Source organism: Thermobia domestica, chromosome 14 (genome assembly GCF_964235325.1).
Source record: "Thermobia domestica chromosome 14, izTheDome1.hap1.1, whole genome shotgun sequence".
Taxonomy (NCBI): domain Eukaryota; kingdom Metazoa; phylum Arthropoda; class Insecta; order Zygentoma; family Lepismatidae; genus Thermobia; species Thermobia domestica.
The window spans coordinates 155164333-155188777 of record NC_137467.1 but is presented as its reverse complement, the minus strand read 5'-3'; the positions used below and the strand labels follow the sequence as shown (position 1 = coordinate 155188777).

General features: G+C 36.3%; 1 protein-coding gene across 3 annotated transcripts in view; it reads left to right on the top strand.

Moving 5' to 3' along the window:
• The window catches only part of LOC145670422 (uncharacterized), an 88663-nt gene that overhangs the window by 35971 nt on the left and 28247 nt on the right, over positions 1–24445 (top strand). For all 3 annotated transcript variants that reach the window (XM_081739086.1, XM_081739087.1, XM_081739085.1), the window contains exon 3: positions 17825–17987. In XM_081739086.1, coding sequence (XP_081595212.1) covers positions 17825–17987 — 163 coding nt within the window. The remainder of the gene's footprint in view (positions 1–17824; positions 17988–24445) is intronic.

Sequence of the window (24445 nt, the reverse complement as noted above, 5' to 3'; positions counted from 1 at the left end):
TTAAGAGGACATTTAAGATTGAATATTATTGTAACAGTGTACGTAAGGTAATTAGCAATAACTTTCCGAAACGAGACGTGAGAAACAATGTATAAGCATATGGTTCTATTGACCTGTTGTTTAATGACCAGCAGATTGACTGGAGGAAGAATTGCCGTTGAAAATCATTTGTATTTGTTTGTACAGAGGAGAAGTGTTTTGCAGGGTAGCTAAACAAACCAGAAGAGAATAAAACAAAAAAATGTGAGAGAACAACACGCTAGAGTGCGTGACTTATGTATGTCATTATTGGAAAAAATCATCGTCCTCATCTATTGGTGGCAAGGGCGACGAGTATAGTGTCGTATGTTTTAGATGCTGATCAACAACAAACCGGAAATTGATTGCTCGATTCTCAGTTATATATAAACACATACACACACATCTGTTATATTAATGACGTTTTTTCTATGTTTCTATTTTAGCACGTGAAGTGAGCAATTAAAGGGTACTTTGGTAGTAGCTTTGCGGAACTTAAAACATGCAAAAAGTTATGCTTCAACGCATGGACCGCAGGCCAGAGGTGGCCCACACCCTTCTGAAAAATGAAGTACTTAATAAATAAATAAATAAAAATAAAAATAGGTAGCAGAATCTTATAGTTCCAGATACCATTATGGATACCTACAAGAGTTGAAGCCAGTGATGCCAACCCGTGGGGAAAATCCCATTTTGTGGGATTTTTTTTTACATAATTTCTTGAAAAGAAATAAAGGGATTTTTAAAAAATCGAAATTGGTAACATATTGAGGATTTTCCACGTATATCAAATCCAAGTAAAATATTTGTTTAGAGGCAAAAATTAGATGAGTCATTAATAAGTATGAAATCAATGTTGTCAAATTTTAACCGTTTTTTTTTTAATCAGGGAAGTTTATGCTATTGAGGAAGGGATTTGTTAAGTGTCTGATACTCAAAAATCAACCACAAAGAAACGAAGACTGTACTCTGGTATATTTAAAGAAAAACAATAATAAAATAATGAACGAGTAAAAGAAAAAAGAGAAGAAAACTTCAAACGATAAACAAACAACTTCCAAAATGTTCCACGTTAAATCTATATGTAGAACGAAGTTAGTATCGTTAGGCTCAGTATGAGGTGATCGCACTAAGACGTGATAAAGACATTGCACTTCTGACCCCCCTCCAAGAACAACAACAAGAAACTTGATTTCGATTAAGGAAATACTTATTCACAAACTGTCTTATATACAGGGAATACCGAATACTTTTATTCATATTGTATTACAGTATTATTATTATTATTATTATATTGTAAATAGTATAACGTGGGAAATTCAAAAGCAAAATAGGACTTTCTGACCCTCGAGATAGAATTTGATCGTTTCAGGTTGGCAACACCGGTTGAAGCTGTGTTGTCTCGTAAAAGTGTCGTGAAAGTGATGTCTCGACTCAGAAAAGTGTATCTGTTTCTATTTTAAAATCTCTATCTTGTCCGGTTTTGCGTTACGAAAACTGTCTCGTGGTCAACCTTAAATACCGTAGTATAAATTAGTAGTCCATTAGCATAGTTAGAATTGTGAACGTGGCCTGTACTGTCTGACGGCTTGAAATAGTATGGTATTATCCCAAACCACGTAACTTTGGTGCAGTAGATTCAGTCCCGGATTAGCGTCTAGGCTAACTAGGTTAGAGCCTAGGGTGGTATATTTGGTTCTCCAGTTTGATATATTTCAGAATAAATAAATTTATTGTACTTGAAATTTCCCATGTGGGAACCTATCATGATAATAATATATTGGGATCAACTGGAGCGATCACTTTCACCAACAAACTGGATTCGTAACTTTGGATCCTTCTACGTCTTGGCCAAAATTGCTGGTGATCCATCAAGTAGTTCTTCAGAATAATGTGTTTTCTCGACAGACAGACTGTAAATATGTAAAGGATCTTTTGGTAAACCAAATTTCTTAACAAGAATTGCATTTTCTTTTTTTCTGGGAAGGAGGGTTCCGAAAATTTAGCCTAGGGTGCCATAGTATGTTACATAGCACGTCCAGAAAGTAAGTTCCGTTTCAATTTTTCTCCGCTGCAGCGCTGCGATCGCAGTTCCGCACATGCGCGGTAGACGCTCTGTATCAAGGAGAAGAAACGTGCGCCATTTGGAGATCGCTGTCAGTCACGTACGCTTTGTTGTGCTTGTTTACAATGTCGGTGTTGATTGAAAATCCCGCCGCTTGTGAAATCAGAGCGGTGATTCGTTTTCTGAATGCGCTGAATGCCTGACCTCGCTCCTAGCGACTTTCATCTGTTCTTACATCTCAAGTCTTTCCTTGGCGGTCAATGACGACGAGCTGAAAGAAACTGTTTCCAACTGGTTGAAGACACAGGCGGCAAACTTATATGAAGAAGGTATACAAAACCTTGTGCCATGCTATGACAAATGCCTGCAAAATTTCGGCAGTTATGTGAAAAAGTAGTTTAAGAGTTGTAGAATTTTGTGCAATAAATAATTTTTCTATATCTGTACACAATTTAATTTTATTACCAAACGGAACTTACTTTCTGAACGTGCCTCGCAATTCGTCCGTGAGTAGATTAAAGTCAATTCTCCCCATGAGAGGACATGTGATTCATCAAGATATTCAGCTGGCAGGGTAAACCTTTGATGACTGACTCTTTCTCTGGCAGTGAAGAATGCAGAGAGAGAGGCAGAAAAGGCCTAAAAGTATTTATTTTCCAGAGGTGTTCAAGAATGGATACTTGTTAGTTATAAATGAAAATCTACCACAGTGTTGCCAACAAGTGCACTCTGAATGGCTGTAGTATTCTTTGAAATCGAGATTTAAATTGCTACAGCTACCGTTAGATTAGGTTAGGTTAAGTCGAGTTATTCTCAATTCTACCGCAGTTTACCTGAACACCAGAACTCCATGATATTACTTTATTAAGTAGTTACATATGATGATACATAGAGAGATGATTACTCCTTTATAGTGTGACTCGTCTATTCCCGTACTTCCAATTCGGACCGTATCCAATTTGCAAACTGTACTTCAGTCAATTACATGCATTAGGTACCATCACAATTATAAATTACTGCAGTATTCCAACATTAGCAGTTCGATAATGATGCACTAGGCTTATGTCCATCAACCATTTATTTTGTAATTAACAACATTCGTATGTCATACAAACAACGTCTTCCTTTTCTTTTTTATGGTTAATATCAAAATTCATCGCAATTTCCGCACAGTATATCCATTTTCATATCCAAAAGCGAAGAAAAAATAAAACATAAAGTCGAGAACCACTGTTGTAGCCACTACACCAGGTAAAAGTTCACTTTTAACGTTTATAATTGCAGTCATTTGCAGATAGCTCTTTCGATTGATAAAGACATCAGGTTACGTAATGTTTTGAATTCAATTCACATAAATTAATGGTAATGATTCTTGAAACAAGGAATGTATCAGCCATTTTCTGCAATATTCAACCTTAATTAGTCGATCGATTTTCAGTCTAGCCTGGAGATAATTTATTAAGGTTTAGTCGCTCTTAGAATACACACACACACACACACACACACAAACAATTACGAAAACAAATCAATCTTCATGGATCATCAATAAGTACTTTCGGGTTCAATAATTCCATGCTTCCTTCGTTTAGATTTTCATATACCGTTATCAGTCAAAATACATACTGCTAAAAATTAAGCAGTATTTGGATTTTATTTATTTATTTTAAGAACCGATTATTTTCGGTCATTGTTTAACATGTCCGAAAATGTCCTGAAGTGTTCTATCAGTGGAAAAATAGTGTCTGGAGTGGATCCTAACAGTGGTTGATAAGAACTCCCTTACGTGTTCAAAATGTACCTGAACTTCTGATCTGCCCAATGAGTATCTGAGCACAGAAATGACTTTCAAACAGTGTTAGGAGACTTCACATCACTAACGTCATTTGAGATTTTGCCAAAGGGGAAGAGGGAAAGATTGTCCATCGATTCTTTATTAGTATACTAGGTATGCAATAATTGCAAATTTCGAGTAAAGCAATTGACCTTTATTGATTATTCATAGAATTTTATAGCATCGATTGATTTCGTGGACGAACACGACTTGCAAATAGTTCAATTTGGCAATCTGTCAAAAGCATAGTGGCTTTGAAAAGTTGTGTTCGCAGAACGAAACGAAAAGAGCTTCGCCCTGTTTCTAATACTTAAAATTTTATTTTCCATTGTTTACATTGAGAATTCGCTCGCCAAAAGTTTTTCCAATGTTAAGTCTATGAGCATCCTGTTCTTCGGTGATTATTCCTCAATGGCATGTCCCATCAGGACATGCAACCCCGTGCGACATTCAGAGTATAGTAGCCTCACTCTAAAGACAGTCACTTCCTCACAAAGGGAAGCCGCCCCCGTATGCAGTTTCTTTTCATACTGTCCTGTTTGGTTTTCCTCTCCCTTGAAAACTGACTGACGGGCAGTAAACTGAACCCAAACTGTTGCCAAATTTTTGTCAGTGATCCTTTTTCTTTGACACAACCTCACCCACACACACTGATAGACACATGGATGGAAGAGAAACAGAGGGAGAAAGGAAAGGGGGAGAGGGAAAAGAAGGCACTACGTATGGCAACGTTTAGTTTTTTTCTTCTTCCGAAGGAACCACAAACTTTATGACGGCTTCATTGTGCTAAATTCAAAGTCTCCCGACTGGCTATCGTCTGAGCGCGATGTCTATACATTCTCGAATCACCATGTGAAATTTGGTTATGAATGGTTCAGGCATCTCGGAGGAGTATCTGAACAAACGAACGCCTAAATCGTTAAGAGGCCTTATCACTGCAAAATTAAAATACCGCTAATTTTACAGTTGTTATGTGATATCTTCAAATAGATAAAAGATAATCAAAAAGTGGAACAAGACCTCCCTAGACAATATTATTTTACATGAGATATCGTTATCACCATTCACTTATCTACTTTCGATTTCAAGTCATTTAAAAACGCGAAAATAAATGCCGGGTTTCTAAATGGCTTGAATCGTAGTTACATCAGTAATTACGATTTAGGCATATTATTATTGCGAGTCATTCCATACCAGTCTTCGAGAAATTCTGAGTACAGTAACACAACGCGAAAAATTATGAAAACTGCTGTGGCATGATTAGCAAATTTTGCTTTGCGTTGACGAAAATAAGGCAAAAATAACGTTGACAGATTTTGTATAATCTACTTAGCAACACTGTTTATTTAAGGTGAGAAAAAATGTCATGGAGAAATAAAGAGAAGTGTAAAGAAATAAGCAAACATAAGACGAAGTTCTTTTGGAAGTTTTCGATGCGACTTGAAGCTGTAATTGGACTAATCAAGTTGAAGTAGGAGGTTCCGGAAAGATGAGGCAAAGGAAAGGGTTTCTTCAATTCGTCTTTCCCCCTCAGTTTGTCTCTCTAATAAAGAACAAGAGCAAGAGGAAGAATATTTATGTATGGTAGTTGACGGAGAATTTCCCTCATTTTTGTAGGCGTCCGTGGCTTCAACAGTACCACGCGGTACCACTTCGCGTGCCTGGCGATCCCCCAACATTCTTCGTAGCAGCGACAACAAACTGTCAATATCCGCTAGCCACGCTCACTTCCACTTGATAACCATCTGCCAAGGGGTCTCCGCACAAATGCACTTTGTTTCTTTTTATTATTTCATCTTGTAACAAATGGAAACACGGTACGCAGTATTTATTATTACTTGAACGGGCTTACATCAATGATAAATGTCGTACATTAATAAACTGCCCTGTCTTTTTCTTGTTTTCTAGGCAGAAATAAAATTATTGTAATTGCGAAGTATATTTGGTAGTTTTACCGCATTGGAAACAGATAATAATTTTGAGGTCGTCTGTATTAAATAAAACCATTAAAATTACGTCATTTATACGTACATGATATCAGAAGAATACGCCTCTTTGTTGAATTTTGCAGCCAATAAGACGAAGAAAAGCTTTGTGGGGCATATAAAAGTTTACAGACAAGGTAGCCATATCTTTTAAGGTTGGAGCAAAATTTTCCATATCTTTCCTTCCTTCAATTAAGTTTTCTAAAGCCAAATTTTATAATCTAGCGTATGAAGATAAATAAATAAATAAATGTAATCATATTTGCTCGCGAACTTCTGCTAGACCCTAGACCACTGGATCGATTTTCATGAGTTTTGATTCATGAATTGACTCTGGCTTTAGATTTTTACCCCATTTTCAGCGTGAGGCGTGAGAAGGAGTTAGGGTGGATGGGAAAACGACCTCTATATTAGTGTCCAATTCTTAGTTGTCAGGGGACCCTGATATGAATAGTGACACTCTCGATGCCGTGTAGCTCCATTCACACCCCATCGGAACAGGTTGAGAATGAGAAGCAATGTAAAATTAATAAAAAAAAAACACCGATATTAGTGTCCACCACATAGTTTTCGGGGTTGCTAAGATGAATAGCCCTTTGGGGATCCCATGGTACAATTTGTACCATACGGGTGTTTCATGGTACGTTGCGTTATAACTCTCCTATTTGAGCTTTTTCGTCCGGTTTTTTTTTTTTTCAAGTCCAGAGGCATTGTAGAACACGTTACGTATGGTTTCACACCTTCCTGCGTCCAGACATAGGAGGTGTTGACGTCATAATTTTAAATATATATTTTCTTTTTCGCCTATGTTCATTATTTTTTGGCGGGCTTATTTTTGAACGTAGAAGATTGAAATTTTGCGCAAACATTCAGTCCAGCGAGTAGTATTTACCAGATTTTTTTCAGATTTCTGCGTTAAAACAGGGGGGGGGGATCCAGAGGGGCAAAAAATTAAAAAAAGGGATATTTGTACCAAAAATCCCTTTCTTTGGGATTTTTCCGCCTTAGATACATGATGGAGACATGTGAATGGTACCGCCTGAAAGGCAGTTCTATTCTGAAGAGAATGATGGGCGAAACATGACCCTAGGGTAATTAGGGAAGTGTCAGGGAATTTTATCAAAATATACTTCTGTATAGGGAAATTTTGGACATTTTCGGTATTTTTTGCGGGCTTATTTTTGCACCTAGAAGATTGAAATTGTGCACAAACATTCAGTCCACCGAATAGTATTTAACAGATTTTTTTCATATTTCTGTGTTAAAACAGGGGGGGGGACAGAGGGGCTAAATGTTGAAAAAAGGGATATTTTTACCAAAAAGTCCCTTTCACGGGATTTTCCCGCCTTAGATACATGATGGAGACATGTGAGTGGTAAAGCCTGAAAGGCAGTTCTATTCTGAAGAGAATGATGTGCAAACCATGATCCTAGGTTAATTAGGGGTGTCTCAGGGAATGTTTACAAAATATCCCTCTGTATACGGGAATATGGGACATTGTCGGTGAATATTTTTTTGGCGGGCTTACTTTTGCACCTGGAAAATTGGTATTGTGTATAAACATTCAGCCCACCTAGTAGTATTTATCAGCTTTTTCAGGTCTCTGTGTTAAAAAAGGGGGGTCCAGGGGGGCTAAAAGTTGAAAAAAGGGATATTTAGACCCAAAAATCCCTTTTTCGGGATTTTCTCGCCTTAGATACACGATAGAGACACGTGAATGGTACCGCCTGAAAGGCAGTTCTATTCTGAAGAGAATGATTGGCGGATTATAGTCTTAGGGTAAATAGAGATGTCTCAGGAAATTTTTTACCTGAGATCATGGTGTTTTGTGGTAATTTGGGGCATTGTGGGGATTCTTGATAAAATTTCTCCCGCCCTTAGTATTCAAGATAGAAACTTGAAATTTGGCACACACATTAAGTATACCAAGTACTATTTATCAATTTTTTTTAGATCTCTACGTTCACACAGGGCTGTTCCAGAGGGGCCCAAAGTGTTAAAAAAAATCCCTCCGAAATTTTTTTTTGACATCATTTTTCCCTCTCCTGGTATATGGTATGAGCATACAAGTGGTATCATTTGAAAGCCGGTTCCATTCTGAAGAGAATGAGGTATGAACCATGATCCTAGGATAAATAGTGACGATGCAGTAGCTGCTTGACTGAAAGTCTAAAAAATACCCCCAAAACCCAGGTTACAGAAAGGGATAGTGATAATCCTGAATCCGCCTAAGTCAGAGTTCTGTTACATCGGTGCGGGCGGGAGCAAGGGATCAAAATGTTTGGGCAAAATTGAATGTCTTACGATCTTGTCTACTTAGGAAGACGAGACTTGGTATATAAAATACGTACATATATTAACATAACGAATATGTGTCCCAGAGCTTTTGAAAATTCTTACTTTAAGGAGGACTTATATATGGATAGATGGATATATGTGTATATGTTGCAGCTCGTAATTATGTGTTCTTTTCATGGTGATCTTTCACACGATCCTGTTCAACAACTTACTAACCTCGTTACTGTGACGCTAGACGCATGACCTTAGTGTACCCCTGTGTTGTCTTGCTGAGGCAAGTTTCCAACCAGACGTCAAAGCGGACCTTTCATTCACATCGACATAATAGTTTCTTCTCAGCCAATGTTCCAAACCAACTTCTCTTCCTTTTTTCCATTACATCTAGTATTACTCTTTCCTCCCGTGCTACAGACACACTTCCTCGTTGCTTTTCTTTTCTATCTTTACACGTTTTCTTCTCCATGTACACTCATGTCCAAAATGATTGTCGCATATCTATAACTGTCTTCTTTGCCGATTATACACATACTAACATTATAAGAAATACTGGGTGAATTCGTTATCAAATTATATTCCTACAACAACATATTTATAGATATAATAAATACAATAATTTTGGACATGAGTGTACATATTTGGAGCCCTCCAATCGTTTCGCCGTAGCTTTCTTGGGTTCTCCCAAATTTTCATTCCACCAATTATTTCCGCAATCGTGTTTCATCAATCACCATCAATCGTTTTTCTTCTTCAGCCTACGTGGCATAGTCGTGGGACGTAAACTAAAGTACTCCATTTCATTTTAGAATCGTATCTCATTGTATAGTTTCATATTTCTGCACTTCTGCCCTGTAGACTTCCATACTCCAAACGAAATATTTCAAATCTTTTCTTAACTTGTTATTCAAAGTCTCAAAATATACTTTTCTCCATTTTTTAATGTTTCTTTCGTCTCTCCTATTCTTGTTTTTATTTCACATTCACACTTCAAAAACTGTCTCCACTAATAATACTGGAGCCCAGGTATTGAAAACTAGTCACCTGTTCTACTTTCTCCCTTCCTGTTTCTGTACTTGATTACGATCTGTTTCAATCCAATCACCACTCCTTTGTCTTTCTAATATTCATTTTCATTCCATATTCTTCGCTCCTTTTCCTCATATTTTCTAACAGGATATTGATCGTTTCTTCATATTCCGCAAAAGAAGTCATATAATCTGTAAGCTCCATAAACTTATTCCTTCTGTCTCCAACGAAAACCCTTCTCCATGAAGAATTTTCTTCACTACCTCTTTTACATAGATATTAAATGTTGTTGGTGAGATGCAACACCCCTGTCAAGTTCCTCTCCCTGTCTATTTAAATATCTACTTTAATTATAATTTTTTGCAAGTAAATTTAGTTTCACAATGCGAAACTACAGTAGACTTCCAAACAAACTATGCAACAACAACATAAATGAAGTTTGGGCCTGGGCTAGATTTTATTATTTCAATTTCATGGTACAACGGAGGGGAGGGGAGGGGAGGAGTGATACATAAAAGTGAAATTTATTACGTTTGTGACAGTAACTCATGAACAATCCGACCGATCTCTATCGACAACATAGATGAGGTTCAGGCCTGAGATAGTTTTTATCATTTCACTTTGACGATACAACTTAGGGACGATGGAGATGGTAGATCTGTACAAATGATCGAAAATGACCAATATTCAAGGGCGCCGATCCTGAGGGTTGGAGGGGTTCGGGCTCCCCCAAAGCTCATGTGGGACCCCCGCATTGTATTTATGAATATACCATATTTGGCATAATTTGAATTCAATTTGTCTTAAAATCCTCATATATGCCTTCTGTATCTGAATGCCCCCCCCCCCCAAGTTATAGAGAAATCGGCGCCCTTGCCAATATTAGTGTCGAATCCATAGTCAGGGTGTCTACTGAATTTCCAAAATGAAATTTCGTGACTTTTTCGTGACCTTTTCTTTCCCAAACCATAAAATTTAGTAACATTCTCAAGAGTGAATTTGGGTCCGAATTTTCATGCATCCGATAGAAGCGTGCTTTGGTTGCGATTTGGTAACGTCTAAAGTTGTTCTTAGACATTTTTGGTGGTGAATTTCTAAATTAATATCTAAATTAATGCTTGTCCGGAAAAGGTTAAGAGAACTACCATAAGGAAGTAAAAGTATTGAAACAATTTTCAATTGGTATACGCCACATCTTAAATCACAACGGAATAGACTAATCATTTTGAATAATATTGCAACCACTATAGGATTACCGACTGATAAATAAAAATATAAAACTGTTAAAATGATATACAGAAAGATTAAAGCAGCAAAAATTACTGCAAATGAAAACTTGATGAATAATTCAAAGAATAAATGTGCAGCAGCTTGGTCTATAATTAATAAGGAAATTGGGAAACGCGCTGTCCGAGACCCCGTACTAATATCCGTAAACGAGTTCAATGTGAATAGTATAACAGAATTATATGATAAATCAAAAGATGAAAATTGTTTTCCGAAAATCAAAATTTTTGACTTTAGAAGTTTATTAGCACAGCAAAATGTAAATAACATTCAGTCATTTTTTCATGGACTGCAATCAATACCAGAATAGTTTTATCAGTCGTTAGTAAACTGAAACCTTCAAACAGTGAGGATTTCTATGGATTTTCTAACAACTTGTTTAAAAAAAAGTAAGTGGTGTTATAATTGAATCTTTAATTTACTTATTTAACTGGATGCTTTTAGGGTGAATCTTCCCTGACTGCCTTAAATTGACAACCACTGTAGCCATACATAAGAAAAGCGATAAAAGTAAACCTAATAACAATCGTCCTATATCCTTAGTGCCAATTATATCCAAAGTTTTTGAGTAATGTATTTAAAATCAATTATTAAAGTATCTAGAAACGAGTTAACTGATCCATACTTCGCAATTTGGATTCCGACCGGGGTTTTCAACGACTAAGGCTGTGGAAAATATAGTAATACATATATTACACAATTTTGAAACTAATTTATATACTTGTGCTGTGCAACACTGCTAGATCTTAGCAAAGCTTTCGATACAGTATCACACGATTCATTAATATATTATCATGGTATCAGGGGAATTGAGTTGTCATTACTGAACTCCTATCTTAGTAATAGAGATAGGCTGTCCGTATTGCAAATGAAAGGCCAAGTTTTTAGAATGTAACATCAGGTGTGGCTCAGAGGAGTGTGTTAGGATCTTTATTTTTTTATATCTATGTAAATGACTTCCCAAGTTTTCCACCTTGTAAATCTGTGTTATATGCTGACGGCACAAGACTTCTAAGTACAGATAAGACCTTAACGGGAGTTAAAATAACGAAACGTTAGAAATGCCAGCAATATGATTAAAGTATAACAAACTTTATCTCAATGAATCTAAGACAGAAACCATTCATTTTTATCGTGGTAATCACGTGACTGATCTAGATGCATGCCATTCTGTAAAACTTCTAGGAATCTATCTATATATAGATCAAAAACTAAACTGGAATGTGAATATTTATGTAAAAGGTATTCAGAATATTGTTTAAAATTCGGAAATTAAGGACAACCATTACTGAAACCGTGCTTCTTACACTGTATTATGTTTACTTTCATTGTCATTTACATTACGGTATATTATTATGGAGTAATTCATAGGGTGCTCAAATTGTCTTCCAATGGTAGAAGAAAGCTATGACAGCAATTAATGGTTTGCCAGATACTGTATCATGTAGAACATTCTTTAAGGAAATTCAGATCATGACAGTTAATTTTTTGTACATTTTTAGATGCCTTATGCACATTAGAGAAAATCAGGATGGTATTGGTTATCGCAATAATATTCACTCATATACTACAAAACGTAAAGATGATTTAAATACCCCACATATTAGGCTAAATACAACGTAAAGTAGCTATAAATATACCGGCGTCAAATTGTATAATGTATTACCAATATACTGTATATTCGAAAAATGTGTAATGTCGATTTCAAAAAGCAATGTTAACCATTTTTTGTAAGTAATATTATTTGTAGTATATAATGAATTCGAATTAAAATGTCAGTTATTACAATCTGATTTTTGTATATTATTGACGCTGTCTATTACAACATTCGTTGTTTAATGGCAATGAAAACATTCTATTCTACTTATATGACACACAGGAAGTTCAACACAAGACTAGCACATACGTTACATTCCTGGTGGCTAATTAAAAGTTTCTATTCAAACGAAACGCCAATTAGAGCGAAATATTTGTTTCAACTGGCTAGGATCGTTTTCGGTAAAAGTGAACGTACGTACATTTACTGTTGTTATTCGTACTGTAGTTGTTTAAATCGCCACTATTGATGCGTTTTCGTTAATATTAAATTATTTTACGAAATATTCCTAACTGAATTCACATTAAAAATATTCATTCCTAACCATTCCTAACTGAATTCACATTACTTTATCTTAACAGTTGGCGAAACAGGAATTCCTGTTTCGCCTACAATCTTGATTAAGTAGGAATCTTGATAAATATTGCTGGGAGGCTAGTAGGCGGAACAGGAATAGGCAAAACAGGAAGACACCGTTTTTACTCTATGGGGATTAATATTGAAACGGGAACTGCTAATTGTTTTTTTTTTATCACTTCCGATTATAATAGAGGAATAAAATTAGTGGTGAAACATATCCATGCGGTACTGAATATATATATATATATATAAAGTGTTTGTAAATATCTATTTTTCTTTTTTCCATTATGCGGTCAGTGTTATAATGGAAAAATCATAGTTTCCACCAGAGCTGGATTAACTTATCTGGAGGTTCGGGGCTAGAAAGAATATGTGGACCCTGCTCACTTCGCCTAATACATTTCTGTGAAAATACAATAGGAAAGTTATGTGAATATGTTTCATATTTTGGTCGTATTTTATCTTGTTATGATGACTGTATTTTGTATGATTCTTTTTAGATAGCCAGTTGAGATTTTGATCAGAATGAACCCCCCCAGTCGACCTGCAGGCCCGGGCTACAGTCCCCTAAGCCCCCCTTAATCCGGCCCTGATTTTCACCACTTCTGGTTTGAACAATAAAAGTCGAGACAGAATTCATTCTTGAACGCTGAATCTATTTTTAAAAATAGTTTTCGATATCTCTAATCGTTTTTACTATATAATATGGAAATAAATATTGAAACCGGAAGTGTTAGTAAATTTCAGTAACTTCCGGTTTCATTAATGTTGTATGTGGTGTTGGTGCGTTCTCCTGAGACGCTGAATCAATTGCTGAAAGCTGTTTGTCGCTATCTGTTACCGTTTTTGTTCTGTTGCGATAAACGTAAACCGGAAATGGTTAATTTGAACTAATTTCGGTTGGAATAGAAGGTCAACGAAGGATAAGAAACTTATGTTGGAACGATAAATCGATTGCAAAGACCGCTGCTCGATATCTCTTTCCGTTTTTGCTCTGATGTGTGTCGACAAACGGAAGGACACAGCCAGGGCTGAAAGAAGGAGGACTTAGATTGGCTATAGCCCCGGGGCTCCACTCTGATCAAAATCTCAATGGCTATCTGAAAAGAATAGTGAAGATACAATCATAATCATAAAATACAGTATGACCAAAAATATGAAACATAGTCCCATATCTTTCCTACTGTACTTTCACAGAAATGTATTAGGTGAAATCAGCAGGAGCCACATATTTTTTTTATAGCCCCGGGCCTCCAGATGGGTTAATCCAGCCCTGGACAGAGCCATTGTATAAGACTTCCTGACAGTTATGCATAGCACAGTTTGAACGTCCAATAATAAAAATTAATTTAAATAATATTAATTTATATGTAATGCAAATTCATTTTCAAAAAGCAAGAAACACTTAACTGGGCTTGAAGAAGAAATAAATAAAATCACACCATTAATCATCATCAGAGGTATTCTGTCATCATTGACAGATCACTTGCCATAACTGAGAAGCTTCCATGCTCCATGAGCTTTTGCTAACCTCTTCGTCTTCACGTATGATTTCTCTGTTTTGATACCATCGCCCTCTCCCTCTTTCCTTCCGCTTTACCTTTTAGCACGTCCTCATGATACAGTTCTTACGCAGCCAATGTCCCAACGAGTTTCTCTTCCTGTTTTCAATAACATCTCAAATTGTTCTTTTCTTCCCCACCATTTCTAACACTCTTTCATTTGTTTTCCGCTAAACCCAGTTCTCTCCATTCTTCTCCACACCCAGATTTTGAAAGCTTCCAGTCATTAAAATTCCACTTTATTTCAAAGAAGAAATCCCATATAAATCAATGAATTAAAAAGAAAAAGATGACGTAGGTATCCATCATCATTAAGAATTGTGACGAATATATGCAGTTAAATTATTGTGCTATTTATACGTTTTCGGGATTTATAAGTATCCTGTATTAAGCCTCGGGATTTATAAGTAGGCCCTATCCTGTACTAAGCCTCGGGATTTATAAGTATCCTGTATTAAGCCTCGGGATTTATAAGTAGGCCCTATCCTGTACTAAGCCTCGGGATTTATAAGTATCCTGTATTAAGCCTCGGGATTTATAAGTATCCTGTACTAAGCCTCGGGATTTATAAGTATCCTGTACTAAGCCTCGGGATTTATAAGTATCCTGTACTAAGCCTCGGGATTTATAAGTATCCTGTACTAAGCCTCGGGATTTATAAGTATCCTGTATTAAGCCTCGGGATTTATAAGTATCCTGTACTAAGCCTCGGGATTTATAAGTATCCTGTATTAAGCCTCGGGATTTATAAGTAGGCCCTATCCTGTACTAAGCCTCGGGATTTATAAGTATCCTGTACTAAGCCTCGGGATTTATAAGTATCCTGTACTAAGCCTCGGGATTTATAAGTATCCTGTACTAAGCCTCGGGATTTATAAGTATCCTGTACTAAGCCTCGGGATTTATAAGTATCCTGTACTAAGCCTCGGGATTTATAAGTATCCTGTATTAAGCCTGTGACAGTGATAACCATTTGGTATCAATTGAAAGTTGCGTGAGCGGTTGAGGAAGTCATTTACTAGCGTGAGTACATTAGTTTGCAATAATTGTTCTTCCCCCCATTGCTGTGTCCATTTACTCGCAGGTTGTAATCATCGGGGTGGATAGAAAACAATTCAGGTGTCAATGGATATAACACTCCACTCAGTTCCCACGTTAGTCGATCTTCTCACATTTACTCCAAAACAAAAGGGGGAAAATTGCTAATGTTTCAGTAGCATTATAATTTGGATAATGGTAACGTTTTAATGTAGAAAATATTTTTTTAAAAATTATATCTAATAATTACTAGTGGTAAGATTTTGATTACTGTCAACCAGAAGAAACGTTTGCCGCATGGTAGGTAGAAAGTTCTCCTGAAAGACTGTGTGTGATTTAGGACCTATTTCGCGTACATTTTTACCCGACTACCAAAGGCAAAAGAAGGATATACTTTTTGGCATGTCCGTATGTGGGTATATCCATTAGTTGCACTGTGGAGCTCAAATGCCTGAACTGATTTCAATAAGTGAAGTATCGTTGAAATTATGGTGATAGTCCGCGCAGGCCCGTAGCCAGCCCAAAAATGTAGGGGCAGCCCAGCTGAAATTAGGGGGATCCGATCCAACCATATGATAGTTCATCACCATATTATAGTTCATTTGCAACCTTACCGAGAAAATTTTAGGGGGGCGGCCCCCCTAGATCCCCCCTGGATACGGACCTGAGTCCGGATAATAGGATAGGTGTCGTCACGAAGTCAATATGGTGAATGTCAACCACCATTATGTCTAAGTTGATATTTTTCTTTCCCTACAGTATGGAAATCAAAAAGAAGCTCCAATCACGAGAATTCCGAAAATATATATCGGATGTTCTAAAAATGGCATCCACGGACTATAGAGCACTATTCTACAAGTCAAAATAAAGAAATATATATGTAACTGTCTTCGTCTGTAACTTTCGGGTCTTCGACTGTAAATGCGGAATGCACTGTGTGGCAACGTTGCAGATAAAGAACCGCAGGGAAGTACCAATCCATCAAATAGTTACATCGATTCTTTCCAGATGGCAATTAAAGTCGATAGACGTTGATCTAGTACCACCTATTGGTAACTGTAGTGGATGTAACTGTTTGATGAATTTGTAAAGTAATGGTAATGGTTCCAAGTTAACCTGCGACGTTGACACATTGTGAAATTTGATTCATCATAGCGACTGAAGGAGGTATTCCATTATATAGCATTTTTGCTTTATTTTGATTTTGAAAAATAGAACTCTGTTGTGAGCTTCATTTTTAGAACACCCGATATATATAACCCATGTATAATGTAAGGAGAGGGAGAGACATATAAAATTAAAAGCAAAAAGAGAGAATTTACCATCCACAGGCATAAATAGGACATAAGCGGTGATTAATTTGTTAAATAAATTTTCTTTTTTATTAGGTACTTCATGGCTCATACTATATACTGAAAAGTAAAAATAATAATAATAATAATAATAATAATAATAATAATAATAATAATAATAATAATAATAATAATAATAATAATAATAATAATATAAAAACATATTTTAAAAGAACGACTACGGTGAAAAATTCATCGTTCCCTTTCTTCCGAACTGAGAAATAAAAAGCAAGTTTTCAATTATTAATATTAAATTAGATACTAAAATAGCCCTTCCGATCTACACGATGTGAGGTGTACTAGTAACAAGGATAAGGCCTGAAAATTTATTATTTAGTTTCTGTTTGGAACAAAGGGTGATGTATTATTTTTACTGTAGTTTTTTATTTGTGTTATTATTGTTTTTTTGTTTTTTTGTGTTATTATTCTAATTATAAGTGTACTTTTCCGTAATTCTAAGAGAATTTCTGTGCAGTTTGTCATTCATTTTTTTTTTAAAATCACACGAACAGTATTTACCGTACACGATCTACAGAACTCATCCGATTTTGATCAAATCTGGCATGAAGTAGATATTGGCTTACTTGAAACGCATGTGAAATACCTTCTTGGCTTACTTAGAACACATGTGAAATATTTCTTGGCTTACTTAGAACCCATGTGAAATATTTTCTTGGTTGACTTAAAACCAATGTGAAATATTCTCTTGGCTTACTTACAACCTACGTGAAATATTTTCTTAGCTTATTTACAACGCATGTGAAGTATTTTCTTGACTTACTTAGAACTTACATGAAGAATTTCCTTGACTTACTTAGAACGTATGTGAAATATTTTTTTTTTTTTTTACTTAGAACGCATATGAAATATTTGTTGAACTTATTTAAAACGCATTTGAAATACCTTCTTGGCTTACTTAGAACACATGTGAAATATTTTTTGGCTTATTTAGAACGCACGTGAAGTATTTTCTGGGCTTACTTAGAACGTTTGTCATTTTTTTTTTTTTTTTTGTTTACTTAGAACACATGTAAAATATTTTCTTGGCTTACTTAGAATGCATGTAAAATATTTTCTTGAGCAGACTTTTAATTCCCTATTTACCATGAAAATTGCTGTTTGAATTTAGGTCAAATTTTCGTAAAACAAGTCAAATCACTAATTCCTAGTGTCTTTCTTGTAATTCCAGAGAACGCTTCCCATATTATAAGTCCAACGATGATCGGTGGAAGAATTCCGTTCGGCACAACCTATCTATCAATCCTTACTTCAAGAAAGGTAGCAAAGCGAGACATGGGTCTGGCCATTTATGGACACTCGCAAATCAGGAAGGGAGGTTTTATGATTACTGGGTAAGTACAAGTAGTTTATTCATATGTTTCTTTACTGCCGTGTCGTGACAAAACGCTGTAACTTTGGCGGAGCAGTTTTGCGGAAAAGAGCCGTAAAGTTTTCATCCGAAAATGTAATCTGTATCGTGTAGAACCAGTGTAACTAGGCAATAACGGTCAACCAATCAATTTTCACCAAATTTAATCACACAACATGCATTTACGTAACATTACATGTAACCACGTGTTTCCAAAGTCAAGATACACTGGTTCTACACGATACAGATCACATTTTCTGATGAAAACTTTACGGCTCTTTTTCGCAAAACTGCTCCGCCAAAGTTACAGCGTTTTGTCACGACACGGCAGTTTAGGAACATGTTTAAAATGACCAATACTGCTGAACAGTTCCGTAGCAACGACTGTCAAAAAGTCGGCAGCGAATGAATGAGGCTCGCCTCGTACCAACAAACAGTGATCAGTACCGTGCCATAGGGGAGAGCGAGCGAGGTGATGGTCCCGGGCATCGAAGTAATAGGACGCAAAATTCGGGAGAAAAAAGGAAAAACGAGAGGAAAAATTACTTGGAATATATGTATGGGGGGGCGTCTTATACTCTCGCCCCGGGCGCTGATTTTCCACGGCACGGCACTGACATTGATACTTCACTTTAGTTTATTCAAAGTAAGAACCTCGTTTGTCGACTCACACCTTTATATGATCCTGTAATAGTGCTTAGACTGTGATAGTGTTCAAGGTCTTCCTTGCTGCTTATGGATGGTAGAAATATCGTCAGAAAAGCAACCTTCAGTTGTGATTTAAATTTCAATGAGGCAAGTCTGGCGAGTATGCGGAGTGTGATAACACAAACACTTTTTGGGACCAAAAACACTTTCCAGTTTCTTTTTCTCTGAACGAGTCACAAAACATGGACACAGATTTCGTTTATTTAAATCCTCAATTATTTGCTGAACAGTCTTCTTATTTACCACCACGATGTCTGATGTTGCCCTGAGATTTGTATATCAGTCATTCAAAGTGATATCCCGAAATTTATGAATCATTTCAATTACAACAAACCTGTTTGGATCTGGACGCTCGTCACCTTTTACAGATTTCCTGCTAGCACGGAACCTAGAGGATCGTACTTCTTAAAAAATAATCTTTAACAACAATATCTGAGTAATAAGGATATTTATATCTCAATTTTGATGTTATTTTTCTTGTGGCTTCATATACGGATATATTTAACAATAATTCCATTGGTTTCCGCGTCCCAAAATTAGCATAAATAGGGATGTCAGATCTCTCGGAGTACCCGAGTTCGCAATAAAACCTATGGGTCTACAGTCCAACGAACTAAATTACGAGTTTAAATATACAGGGTGCGGCAATTGAATTGGGCGACTTGAAAACGTTATTAAGAGGAAATGATGAAATTTATTTGGGTGTAACAAGTTGAAATATAAAATAGACAAAAACATTTACTTATTAATGAATTTAGGTCACCAAAAACAAACAAACAAACAAAAAACTGTTGCACAAAATAATGGAAAAGTTTTGCACCAAAAGAAATTATCGCAATGATGTCTCAAAGATAAAGTTTCGTTGTGTGTATGTCAATTTCAGAACTTAAACATTGCATTCAGGAAGTTGCAAGAATTTCCTTAGATATGCTGCAAAGAGTAATAAGTGCTTTAGCAAGAGACTTAGTGAGTGTGTACAACGGAATGGTGGTCATCTGCAAGATGTTATTTCTGGACAGTAACATTTTTGGTGCAACACTGTTTTCTGTTTGATGACTTGAATTCACAAATAAGTTCTGCTTGTGCAGGTGTAGGTAGAGCATAGGTAGAGCAAATTACAGTCCGAAATCGTTTACATTATGCAGGTTTTCATTATGAAATCCATTATAAACAGTACAGGATGATCCGGAAGTTGGCGTACGCTCCCCTTTAGTTGCAACAGTATAGTGTTAGTTATGGTAGAATGTCTGTACACAGTTACTTTGAATCTTAAAGAGTCATAAACATCGGTATGCGTCGAGTTCTTGCAGATATTTTGTGAAGATACTCCGGAGTCACGAGGATGAAGGCGTGTTCCACAGCTGCTCGTAATTCCTGCGTTGTATGATATCCAGTTTCTTACTTGTTGCTTTATGAAACCCCAGAGAGCATTGTCTGGTGTATTAAGGTCGGGACTTCTTAGAGGCCAGGCAAAAGGAGCTGGTGAAGATGCACAATCTCTTCAAATCCAGCGGTCACTAAACGTCTGATTCAGGTTACCTAGCAGAAATCAAATGAACATGGATAGCAATGTTGATAGACAATGCCAAGCAATGTTACCAAACAAATATGGGTAAAACCTAAAACCGTCAGAAAACACTAATTAAGGGTACGCCCACCCTGTGCAATACAAAAACATTACTATAATGCAATTGCTCTAATATTGGGTTAATAGAATGGTAATCCAAGGCCCGAGCAGCCTAGAACAGGATCTTCACAGAGCTCTGAGCAAGCTAAGCGACTGTGTTTAGGATGACCAATAGATAGGGGTGTGAAGTTTTCGTTTTTACGAAAATATCGAAAAGTTGAAAAAGGCAAAATAAAGTTTACAGAAATACCTAAATATATGATAGAAGGCCGTTTTTGGTGTTTTTTAATCGCGAAATAACGAGAATTTGGTACTTTTTTTCAAAACAACACCGAAATGCACCGCATAAAGCGAAATGTTGGCCGGTAATACTAATAACACGTTTCCGTTGCAACAAAATGTGATTCACAGAAGACCATCAGTCCTGTTATTTTTGTTCAGTTGGTTAGTGAAAGTTTGCCACTCAGATTTTGCTGCCTGTGATCTTGAACCAATATCTTTGCCAGCTTCCAACGTTGATTCTGAAAGATATTTTTTTTTTTTTCAGAATACAACTCCGTAGTTACGGTAAGGAGGCAAAACCTTAAAGAAGAAAATGTGGAAATATTGACAATTTTGTCCAATTATATGAATTAGGGATGGCCAAAAATTTTCGGATCCGGATATCCCGGATCCAGTGAGATCCGGATCTTGCCGGATCCGGACCTAGATCCGAATCCCAGATCCGGATCTCGGATCCGAAATTCGGATCTCGGACCTGGATCCGAAATTCGAACCTCGGATCTGGATCCGGATCCGAAATTCGAATCTCAGATCTTGATTCGTATCCAAACCTACATCTGAAATTGTGATGATAAAATTGAATATCTAAAATACGTTAAAACTTTTTTCGGATATAGTAGATTGCTGTGCTTTAAAATGTTTCCATAATACGTTTGTGCTACCTTTGATTTTATTTTAACCTTGCAATATTTACATGTTGCACTTTCTGTCGAAGTCTCTTTAGTAAAATGTTTCCAAGTTTGATTTCTTCCCATTTCAGAGTATAGTGAACTGTCTGAAAACTGATGTAAATGCTAACAAATTCTTCTGTTTAGCTCCTCTTCGAAACAATGTTAGCTTCACATTGAAAATATTTATTTTATTCTTAGAAAATAAACTTTCTTCTTTTCTCATATACAAATGAAATATCTTTTAGATAAGGCCCTTCTAATCGCAGGGATAGTAGACAAAACAAACTCTTTATTAATAGTAGTTTCTGACTCACGAGTCCAACCACCAACAAATGTGATAATGAATATCTTTCACTTCGAAGGTATATACAACAAAAAATATAGACTGGTTGGCATGGAACAACAGTAGATTTTTAAACATACACACGAGAATTTCAGGAGAGCGATATGGTTGTGTTCGTTGTATGACTTTATTACCTAACTTATGGCTTGCCCTTCTGAGGTCGGGAGTTTGTTGAAGGAATAAATATAAAAGAGATTTCTGTTATTTTTTTCTTCACCCTCCAGGCTTCTTTAATCATACATTGCAGGACGTAACCAAAACATATCCATGCATCGTATCATTGAAACGTTTTGTGTTTTGTATATTAAAGTGTTCAAAAATATTTAACATATTCGCATTTGTTCATGTGATCTCAGGTTCAATTCTCGGTGGAAACATAGAAAATTGAAAGCTGAAACAATATGAAAATAGTATATAAAAGCTAGGAAATTGATATTAAAACTTTAGCTATCTATTGGGACTGTAAGGCTGTAGTTAAATTAACCCACACGTTTCGTGAAGATATATTACGTCGTTATTGTTTATTTACTATAAGCTACCAGATACATCCTCAGAGGCCATTTTACACTGTAGTAATCAACAGATGAAAACATTGGAAAAGGAATGAAAGGAAGGTCTCCAGAGCCTTAGATCAAGGTACTAACCTAGCATTTGCCCAGTATAACTGAGGAACAACCCTGGAAAATCCTCAGTCAGGATGGCTGGTCTCCGAATTCGAACCCGATATTATCCAATTGCGAAGCAAGAATCCTAACAAGTAGCCTGAGCTCGCTCCGTATTATTATTATTATTTAATTAACGTAATGTTTTAAAATTAGTGCAAATTAAACCGTTCTTTCTTTATTGCTGATGTTATAGTTAATAAGCCTACATGAGACATCAGTCCCCCATTAAGAAAGAATACTAGAACTGGAATTCAGGAAGCGGGGGTGAAGAGATTAATAAGGATGAAGAAACTATGTACGATGCAAAAACTGAGTAATTATGACTTCGTCACAGATATATTCACTTATATACGTCAATTAATATTTCTCTGATACAGTGCACTCTTACTTTCTATAGTGGCAGGAAAATGGTAGTTTTGTAAACGAACACACTAAGCACGTACGTATAGGCGCAATGTCCGTGCAAAGAAACATAGGTAAAGCTAGAAAAAAAATAGGGAAAACGAGGGGAAAATGATAAACCGCCCTTCAACTTAAAAAAAAAAAAAAAAAAAGAAAACTAAAAATAACTAAACTTAGAGCTACGAAAGACGGGAGGCGAATTTTATTGAAAAGATTGTTTTTCCTTAGTGATTAGTAGTGCTAACTATGAACATGAATTAAAAAGAAAACAAGTAGCTAGCTCGGAGTTTCGCAAACTAGTTGAAAAGAAAATATTGGATAAAATTTAATAATAAAGAAGGCATTTATGATAATTAAAACAAACTAAATTCTTGGCACGACAGTCATTTGGTTCCTACCAGCGGGCTTACGTTGAAAGTGGGGATGTGTAGTCAACGTATCGACACCCGAAGTCCCTAATGCCGGCTTTCTAGACTGGAGTCCGCTACCTCTTACTTAAGATAACTCCCCAATTGTCCTCACGATGCTGGGTCAACATCGAAATTGTTTAGTGCCTCTCCGGGAATTGAACCCATGACCACGGGCATCGAAGGCACGCTCTCTGTTTTCTATAGACGAAAAGCCATAGTTACCCACATTGTCTAATACAGAAATATGTTCTGATTCTCTAATAGCTGCTGATGGTGATAGTCAAGGTTCACCGAAGCATGATCCCAAACCCAAACTGAGATATTGATGTCACTGGAATGCCTGAAAAGTCATTGTGGGTAAGTGAATTGCCCCCTTGTCAGGATGAAGGGCGATGGTGATGTGAAATGCGGGGCTGTCAGAGGTACTACTTATGATAATTGGATTTATAATATTCTATGTTGCCATAAACCCTCTTCAAGAACAGAACTGTTAATCTTAGCTTTGAAAATGTTACATAAGGAGTTTTATTGCTATCATTAGGTTGCATTAGGAATTATCGGATTTATTTTAACGCTTAACTTTTACATCTCTTCTGATTTACGAATATTTAAATACCCTTCAGGTAAATTAGTGATATTTTAAATAATTTCGAACCAACTTTATATATGGTTATTCTTGTTATATGGGAATAATTGAAACCAGAAGCAGTCTACAGGCTAAGTCCAAAAGAATCTTGGCCGACCTCCTGATAAACCACGTCTTTCAGCAAGGTGAATTGTGGCAATCCGATACCCACATAAGGAAATCTTCGGTTCAGTGTGAAAGCTTTCATAAGAACCAGCACTCTAATCAGTGAAATGTGCTTTGCTAATTTTTATTCAATGTAAAAGTACCTAACTTTATTGCTAAAAAAGAAAAGGCATTTATTTCAAACAAGTCGCCATTACAGTTTTTGTATTTGAACACAACATTCATGATAAAGCGCGACTTGCCCCTGAAAAAGAATATTTATCTGCTTTTAGTTTCTCGTGTTCCCCAAAGTACCGGTACATGCGGAATTAGTGCTCGCCTTCCGCTCGCATTACCTAGATAAAACGGCTACGATCTTGGTACTAGCACTTGTTTCGGTGTCCAGGTCTCAAATATTTATCTTTCAGCCTGATTCTATGTATGAATCCGAAATTTCAAATCTAGATAAGGGGCACCAAAATTCATAGTTTATTCTCGGTGCTCATATTGTAATTTACTAAATAATTATTAAATCTAATTGTAAGGTATACATTTGATATTTTGAGCAGACTGAGCAAGATAAATATACGTAAAAACTAGTCA